Source organism: Sipha flava, unplaced genomic scaffold (assembly GCF_003268045.1).
Source record: "Sipha flava isolate LNK unplaced genomic scaffold, YSA_version1 331_pilon_pilon, whole genome shotgun sequence".
NCBI lineage: Eukaryota > Metazoa > Arthropoda > Insecta > Hemiptera > Aphididae > Sipha > Sipha flava.
In genome coordinates this window covers 49,017-58,988 of record NW_020273021.1, presented here as the reverse complement: position 1 = coordinate 58,988, position 9,972 = coordinate 49,017, and the positions used below count along the sequence as shown (strand labels likewise).

Here is a 9,972-nt window from a genome sequence, read left to right as displayed (position 1 = left end):
GTAACACGTATAATCACACGAATCGAAAAATAAAAATCCGTCGCGTATTATCCGGTTGAGGAATAGACGGAAGTTGATAACAGTCCCCGCCGCCGCAAACGTAGGTATTTGAGGTTATGGGTTGGTATAACGTGGCCCGCGCAAACGGACGTTATGCGGTTACCAAGGTTAACAGTGGATCTTTTGCCGAGATCACGAACTGACGTGCCGACGCGCAGTCAGGCGATGACACATACCCGTTCAGGGTCATTCAACTTTTTCCGGCCGTAAGGTTAACGCACCTATTTGTTATTAACATTCAATTATGATAATCTACGCGATGGCGTTGTTCGGAATCGAAAAGTGATGAACTTTTGTCGCGAAATGTATCGATACATTCGTGTACGCCTCCCACAGACCATACGGCCGCACGTGAATGCGATACATAAACGAACCAGAGCATATTTTAACGTACAAAGTACGTGACACTAGTGACCCCCCCCCCCCCCCCCCCCCCCCCCCCGGTGATAATCGAATGGTACCCTGTGGGTGAGTGATCGTGCCACTAACCAACACATTGTCATAACAACCACAACGACAGGAGTTGATTTTCCCTGTATGTTCTGCATAACATGCAGAAAACCTGAGACACTTCTACACGACTACGATGGTAGACAATTTTATTGAAGTGCCACCTAGTGAAAATTACTTAAAATATGTTCCGACACAAACGCAGACAACTGTTCGTTCCATCATCGACCCTCGCGGCGTGCTTACGTTATTTCACGTACGCGCAACGCTCAACGAACTCGCCTCCAACGAGTTGCTATGGATATGAGTATTTATGCGGATACCACAACAATACGAAAATCCATAGAGTGGTGTACCATTGCATTCGGGTTAAGTCGACGCGAACAATACGCGTGTTTATCTGTCGGATTGAAACACTCGTAGAAATAATTACCCGTGAACTAATTATAAGTCGTAGGTTGAACACATTAAAAATATGGTAAGACATGATGACGATGAAAATTAAACGTATTTATCGCTTTAGAAACGCAGAGAAAATGTATTTTAGTTCCTCACATAAATCGTATCTTACGCGTTATCGGTGGATTTGTTTAAAGAGTTAACATTGTTTTTTATAGATACTATCACGTGTAAAACCTGCGGTAGAACCGCAACCAGAGAAAGCTCAACCGACGAGCCATAAGGTAAATGCCAAGGATTTCATCGAAAAAAGGGACTACACTGGAGCTTTGACAGTTTTAAAAGTATATTTTTTTAATAATTTCAAATAATCGTATTTTATTGTGCAGTTGCAATCTACATAATAAAAAGTAAAATGTGTAGTAGAAACATGCAATATAAACTAAAATTATAAGTTATATTAGTTACACGGAATATAGGACATAACTATGGTCAGCAATGGCGTAGTCAGGAACTTTTTATGGCGGGGGTTCAGTAAATTTATAGTAGTAGTAAAGTATCTAAATATGATCATAATATTATGACGCGCGCGCGCGCGCGCGTGTGTGTGTGTATGTGTGTGTGTGCAGCGTGTTTATAATACGTTTATAGTGTTTATTCAAATTATTAATATGATTTCCAAGTCAAAATTCTATAATATAAAAATATTAAAGAAAAAACCGTGTTTCATGTAAAAGTTAATTTACCATCTCAGGTTAGTGGGGGGGGGGTTCTGACCCCAACCCCCCATGAATACGCCACTGATGGTCAGTATCAGTGGTGTAGTGGACCCGTATCCACGGGTATACGGCATAAAACGACTTCTCTATTTTTTTGTTGTTGAGTATACTCATAATATAATTTTTGATACGGTGGTATACGGGTTTACTAGTTATACTATACATATATACTTTATAGTTATAAATAATATTAGCTAATTTTGTAATTATTTTTTACAAAAATCAAAAATAACAAATATATTTCGTTGTTATCACGTTTATTAAGAAAAATTATTATTATTACATTTTACACGTCTATTTTTAGTTTTATTGCACGAAAATATAGTTAAAAAGGACCAAAAAAATGGGTGTGGGGTAAGGGATTCATCCCACTCACACTTTTTTCTTACAATTGGCGCATACTTAAGACTTTTTAGGACTACATCACTTGTCAGTATGGATACAGAATGTAGATGGAATCGTAGAGAAACACGATCTCATAACAGTTTAATTTGATTTAAACATTTTAAAGTACATTATCATGTTAATATGTTATGTAACTACTATATAAAAATAAATTATGATTAAGTAATAGATATATTTTGTAAAGCAAGTTAAGAAATATTCAATATACATTTCACATATTTTTCTGACTGAGATTTCTTTTGTGATGTTAGAGCGTTGAAAAACGTTCTGGAGTTCTTAGTTGTGTCATTTCCTCCATTCCCCGGTTTGCTCATCTTCTTATATAGTCCAAAAATCCATCTCATAATTTTGTTTTCGAAAAGTTCCAACTTCATTGTTCCGCTTTCCTAGAGGCTAAATTTCCGAGCCGTATAGTACTATTAGTACTATTAGGCGTATCAACGTCATATATGACGTGATATATTTATGTACATTAATATTTCAAAATATAATTGATTTTATATCATGATTGATTATTTTTAAACTCGTAAACTCGTTTAGTTTTTTTTGCTTTCTGTAGTAAAAATGTTTCCTCGGTACTTGAAATATTTCATATTTAATGTCTACGTAAATCGCACTCATCTTAATTTATGTATCTCTATGAATGAGTATTGATTTATGACATACATAGTAGTGTCTTCGTAAAGACACACCATTTAAAAATTGTATTTATTACTAAAATAATTAATAATATAAAATATAATTTTACAATATGATAGAACCTAATTCATTTTTCGTTTATCTTTTAGTTTGAATTAGAAAAATTGAAAGAAGACGTGGATTTAGAACAATGGCTTGCGTATTGCTATTTTCATTTAGGCGATTACAATAACGCAATGTTAATTTACAAAAACCTTAGCGAATTTTCAAAACCAAAACATGTATATGTTAATTTAGCATGTTGCTATTTCTACTTGGGCATGTACCCGGAAGCTGTTGAAGTATTTTACAGATAATAACTTTACGAATTTGATTAATATTGTTGGTGTACTTATTAAAATAGGCATTAGAAAAGTCCGAAATATCGGACGTAAAAACTCGATTACAATTTCATTTGGCACATAAACAAGGCGATGAAAAAAAGCTTATGGAGTATCATGAAATTTTAGCGGATGTGGTTGAAGACCAACTGTCGCTAGCGGCTATACATTATCTCAGATCACATTATCAAGAGGCAATTGATATTTATAAAAAGTTGATAATTAATAATCGGTACACATAAATTATAAATTAAATTATACTTCTATTTACTATAGTTTATTATACATATTACTCACAAAATATTTAGTAATGATATCGATTAGATATTTACATACACATATATGTAAAAACAATATGCAGATATAAAACTCATAATGAATTTACCATATTCTTTATATTATACAGGAATTTTTTAGCATTGAATGTTTACATGGCTCTTTGTTATTACAAATTAGACTTTTATGATGTCTCTCAAGAAATTTTAGATGTATATATTAAAAAATATCCAGATTCCATGATTTTAACTAATTTGAAAGCTTGTAATTTATACAAATTATATGATGGAAAAGCAGCTGAGGCAGAGTTAAAAAACCTTATAGTAAGTTATAGAATCATCTATTAACTTAATCTTAATGATTCAACATAGATATTAATATACAATGTAATATTGTGCAAGGCAAGAAGATCGTTGACATTTAAATTTTGTGAAGATTTAATCAGACACAATATGGTTGTGTTTCGTGAAGGAGAAGGTGCATTACAAATCTTACCGGGTCTTATTGATATTCTTCCAGAAGCTCGTCTTAATTTAGTCATATATTATTTGAGACAAGGTGTAAATGAAGAAGCATATGAGTTAATTAAAGATTTAGAACCTGCCATTCCGCAGGAATATGTTTTGAAAGCTATTGTTAATGTGGTCGTTGGTCAAGAAAAAGGAGATGTAAATGAAAAAAATAAGTAATCAGGAACAGATTTTTAATTCAGTATTAAACTTAACATTTTTAAATCATACTATATGACGTCACAAAACTATAAATTGCAGATATCTCTTTACATCATAATCTTAAATAATCCACTCGGTATATAATTACTAACTTTAATTAAAAATACTTTTAATTTATTATTTTTTTGTTAAAAAATATATTTAATACCGTTTAGGGAATTTGTATTTAATTATGTTATACTAATAAAAAAATTTACCCTAATAATTAGGTACTCATAATTTATTTAAAATTAACATACATTAAATCAGATACATTTTTTTATATATAGCATTTAGACATTATTAAATTTACAATTAATTAATTAATGAATAGTGACTCATAACTGAAAAAAATTTGCATTTCACATCTAGTAAATAATAATTGGTACATGTAGATTAAATATTCATTAGGTATTCATTTTTGAAACTACATATAGATAAACTTAACTTTTAGATATTTGTAGAGATTAAGTTTAAAAGACTTATGTATAGTTTTTTTTCATTTCATGTCATAGTTTATTACTTTCTATAAAAATGTTAAAATATTAAATAGTTGACTTCATACTTTTCACTAATGGTTTTTTGGTTCTAGTTAAAGAATACATTTTATAACATTTTCAGCCATAGGCACATAAACAATATAAGACATACACTTACACATACATACACATATTATGTATACATCTATCTATATATATGTTGCCGGCAATATTGATAATCCGGTATTTTATAAAATACCTAGGCATTATATTAAATGTCAAAAATCACTCGGTAATATATATAATACGAGCTTTGCCTGTGTAGGTATTATGTATAATGCTAATCGTGGAGTAGTCAATATGAAGAAAACAAACGAAATTGGGCATCGCCTATTACTAACTGTACTTATTGCTCATCATAAATGTGCGTTCACAATTTAACTCAATAAAGATTAATATTCTTTTACTACTATAATAATAATTCTGAGATACAATATTGAACGTACTAATAATTTTATAATTTTATTATAATATCGTATTTTTTCTCGTCATTTTCGTGTCTCGTTTTGGTGTTGGAACTATGTATACGATTTATATGAAATTTTATAACACGCTACAACATTTTTTTTAAAAAATTGGCCACTAATACTAGTTTGTTATCTGATATATAATACAAAGAGTCAATAAAAATTCAATCCACAAGAATTGGCCAAGGATTTTTAAAATGTGTTTGTAAGCCCAAGTGTCAAAATAAAAAGTGTATTTGCTTTAAAAATAACATTTTGTGCACTTCAAAATGTCACTTTTCCACAACATGTTATAATAAGCAAACAGTAGTTTAAGTAAAATATTTATATAATAGTAATAATATAATAATAGATAAAAATTAAATTTTGTCTGTAATATGAGTAATAATGTATAATAATTATAAGAATCTTAATGTAATATAACATATAATAAAATGTTTTGTATTTTGTCTAAAAAAAAAATTGGCATTTTGCATAATGCCTAGGTATTTTATAAAATATCTGAATCATCCATACTGCCGGTAACATATATATACATATCGTTTAGTAACAAATATTAAAAATAAATTATATATCAATTCAAGAAGTTTAGAAATTTAACATAGGTAGTACTTATATTGGCTATACTCTTATAATATCTTTATTATAATTATTATATATAACTTATTAACTATTAAAAACATACAATATTCATTAAATTTAAAAATCTATTCCTTTATTTTATTTTTACAAAATTCATTATACAGTTATTCTTATGTGTATCTAATATTTTTAGGCAAAGCAAATTGAGAATGGACAGAGTTTATTCAATATGGTAGGAAGTAGTTCTAGTGAATGTGATACAATACCAGGTCGACAATGTATGGCTTCATCCCTATTTTTAGAAGGACGTTATGATGAAGTTAGCTTATATTTGAGTTCAATAAAAAGTTATTTTTCAAATGATGATAGTTTTAATTTTAATTTTGCTCAGGTATTTTCATTATCTGTTGTTTTTTTTTTAATAACATAATAAACATTTATTTAACTTTTCAAATAGGTTAAATTAGCTTTAGGTGAGTATAAGGAAGCTGAAGAAATGTATTTGCAAGTTAAAAATACAAAAATACAAGAGAGTTTTATTTTTATTAATCATTTAACACATTGCTGTAAGTTTTTTTCTAACAAATAATAAATTAATTATATCTAAAATATCGATGATTCATGATTATGAATGGACTTATGATGTATGAACAGTGACGGTGCTAGAGTTTGCGAGACCCTGGGCAAAATAAATATTGGGTCTTACAATTTATATTAATAAAATATTTTTAAGTTCAGTTAAATCAGAACCGCGGGGCCTTAATTATAATTTAAGGCGTGGGGCCCTGGGAAACTGTCACTATTGTCCTCCTTCTCGTGCCGTCCCTGTGTATGAACAACATACATTGTGTAGACCTATCAGTGGCGTATATAGAAAATATTTTCGGGAAGGGCTACTACAGAGTTAAATTACCACTTGTATCTAAGAATTATTAATAAGACACAGTAGGTACTTATCTACATTTCATTTACAGAATGTTCCAAAACGATTTGATGTTGGACGCAAATTCTAAGTAAGCATAAAGTACCATTAAAATATAACATACGTTTAAAATAATTTGTAAGTTCTTTAAAAAATTTCGGGGGGAAGGGGGCTGTAGCCCACTAGTCCCCCCCCCCCTATATACGTCACTGAGACCTATACGAATGTGACTATCTACCACTAAATAATATTTAGTAATATACAAAATAGCATTTTAAACTTCAGAATTTTTAATAAAGCAATAGTTTAAAGTTAATTGAATGCCATTAAAATATGTGCGAAATTGATTAATAATGTATTTTTTAGTTATTATGAATAAAAAACCACAATCAGCATGGGATTTATATTTGAAAATGGAAAATTCACAAGATTCATTAATAATTTTACAATCTATTGCAAATGACTGTTATAAAACTAATCAATTTTGGCAATCAGCTAAAGCTTTTGATATGCTTGAAAGGTTGGATTTGTTGCCTGAGTATTGGGAAGGAAAACGTGGTGCTTGTGCGGGTATATTTCAACAAATTGTTCTTGGCAATCAACCAAAGTGTGTATAATAATCAAGTTTTTTTAATTACGTTTTTGATCTTAAGAATTTAAATAATACATAAGACATACAACCTATAAAAAATATATATGTTTGGTATATACCTATATACAGAGGTGGAACTAGGAATTTTTACAGCTGGGGTAAAAAATTACACCCTACCATAGATCAATAATTAAATATTCTTCTCGAGAATTTTTTTCTAATAATTAATATAAAATCATATTTATTGAGTTTAACCTGATAACAGTATTTAACAAAGTTAAAAATATCAAATTAGTTGTTAATAATTACAAAAATTATACCCTCTAAAGTTGTACGCCCGGGGATGAATCCCTGTCTTCCAACCCTAGTTCCACTTATGTGTATACATATGTATATTTGAATAATATTATTATATATCAATCAAGAATTATTATAACTCCATAAGAATAAGATTATTATGATACGAAATAAAATATAAACTTAAAAATATTAAGATTATATGATATTAAGTACAAAATAAATTAAAAAACATATTTACTTATGTATATGTGGAACACCAATTATTCGGATTTATGTAAAGGTGATCCAGATAATTCACATATGACACATCAAAAGTCTTATAATTGCATGAACATATTTTATATATTTATTATTTAAATGTAATATAATTTGAAATTTATAACAATAAACAAATAATTTTATTATAGTATTTAACTATAAAGGAATAAACTAAATAAACCAAGTAAAAGGATAATTGTAAGGAATCATTTTTATTTATACATATACATATGTTTATGTACATTATTTATACATGTATTTTTATTTATATATATAATATACATTATATATTATATACTTCCATAATTAAATGGTGGATATCTAATTATCAATGTTAAAATACTATTTACGAGTTATTAAAAGACCAATGTTTTTTTCGTCCGATTCTCGTCTGAATAATTGGATGTCTGATTGATTGAGGTTCGAATAATCAGCATTTCACTGTATATAAATCAATAACTTCCATATTTAATATGTTTAAATTACTTAAAATAATCATTTTGCTAATAACAAACTTTTCATTCAATGAATTGAAAAAATTATTTTAAGTTTACAAAAATAAATTATATATATAAAAATGCTCCAGATTATCTGAAAGCATATTACCATAAATAATTTCCAAAATAAGTCACTATGTAAATTTTACAGAATAATAACCACGAACTTTCAAAATACAGTTTTATATAGTTTTAAAAGTTTATAATTACTTTAAAATAATCTAACCAAAGATATTTAATTTTTATAATTAAATACAATAAATATATGAATAAAAATACTTTTAATTATACTAGTTTACTTTTTTTGACACAAGAATTCACTTGTATAATATCCTACTTTTTAAATTAAATAGATACCAACCTATTATAAAATATAATTAATTTTATGACCACTTTAAAAGTATTGATGAATTATATTTGTGTATTTTAGGGATCTAATAGCCGATGTTATTCAATTATTAAGAAATTCTGCAAATTCTCAAGTCGAACAAATTATTAAAATGATGAAGAAATGGGCAAAAAATAACAAAGTAGTTGTTTAGGTGTATCAATTGGTATGTATAATATATGTATCCGTCATAGATACAAGACTTTGATTTACAGTTGAATAGTCGAACCTCTATTCCCCTTATTATATATATATATAATAAGTATTGTATATTCAATATTGTATTTTAGTGACCAACATAGCCTTGCACAGACTTCAACTTCCGGTCAAGCATGGATACAATTAGTGCCCCCATACTTAGACAGTGCTCTTAATTTTTCTCTAACACTTCAACGTAGTAGATCTGTTGTAAATTAAAAACAATATAGTATTTATATCTATACATAGAATCAAGTATTATATTGCTAATTTTTAGACATGTATTTTTGAAGTTAAAAGTAAAACTTTAAATTTTTTAAAATCAAATTATATAAATACAACAAATTGATTTCCACGAACATATTAAAATATATGTAGACATTTTACTACGGTTAGTTTGAATTTTACTATGCCCCCAAAAAAATTCCGGTCAAGCCGGAGTTCGCCCGGCTCGCCCCGTGCGCACGCCTATGGTGACCAATGCCATTAAGCGTCCACCCGGACTTTTGGTGACTTAAATTAAAGAGGACACATAATCTTACCTTAAATAAGAAAGGGGACTCTGTCCCCCTCCGTTCCCCCATTTTAACCACTGTATATACTATATATACATTCCTAAAAATAACTAATTAATATTTAATTAAATAAATATTTAATTTTCAGAATTTTTGTATAGAAGCTAATTTTTTTAGTAACTATGTTATAACTGGATTTGAATTATTTTGAGTTATTATTCCTTAGTAACCAGTTCCTGGAGATTTCACAGCAAGTTAAAACTTCTAAAATGTATGGGCTCGTACACACAACTATAAACGTAAACCTAATAAAATAACAACTATGTTATGTAATTATGTAGATTAAATAATACTAACTTGATAATTATTTTTGTAATAAATGTTGACTAATACCTATTTAATAGTCTTACTAGAATATTATTGTTGTATCAACTAATTTATAAATGTAATCAATTTTTATAATTTATTATAAGTGGTATGTAATAATTTTAACTACGGATAAAAATACAATATTTTTCAAAAATGAACGGTTTTTTAAACGCAATAATTGACATTACTGGTTGAATATTATAGATACCTACCAATCCTTAACTATTTGTTGTATCTTTTAAACCTA

General features: G+C 28.3%; 1 protein-coding gene across 4 annotated transcripts; it reads left to right on the top strand.

Annotated features, from left to right (window-relative positions):
- The first annotated feature begins 634 nt into the window (after positions 1 to 634).
- LOC112687100 (intraflagellar transport protein 56) lies at positions 635 to 9,731 on the top strand. 4 transcript variants are annotated; one of them, XM_025559653.1, is made up of 11 exons: positions 635 to 988; positions 1,128 to 1,253; positions 2,882 to 3,073; positions 3,136 to 3,344; positions 3,519 to 3,711; positions 3,790 to 4,056; positions 5,880 to 6,077; positions 6,144 to 6,252; positions 6,975 to 7,215; positions 8,686 to 8,809; positions 9,583 to 9,731. In XM_025559653.1, the coding sequence occupies exons 1-10, from the start codon at positions 986 to 988 to the stop codon at positions 8,795 to 8,797; spliced, it is 1,650 nt and encodes a 549-aa protein (XP_025415438.1). In that variant the 5' UTR covers positions 635 to 985; the 3' UTR covers positions 8,798 to 8,809; positions 9,583 to 9,731. The 4 variants fall into 4 exon arrangements, with proteins under 4 accessions (XP_025415438.1, XP_025415437.1, XP_025415439.1 ...); XM_025559652.1 differs by having other exon boundaries at positions 9,505 to 9,731; XM_025559654.1 differs by lacking the exon at positions 9,583 to 9,731 and adding an exon at positions 8,934 to 9,111.
- Positions 9,732 to 9,972: the final 241 nt, after the last annotated feature.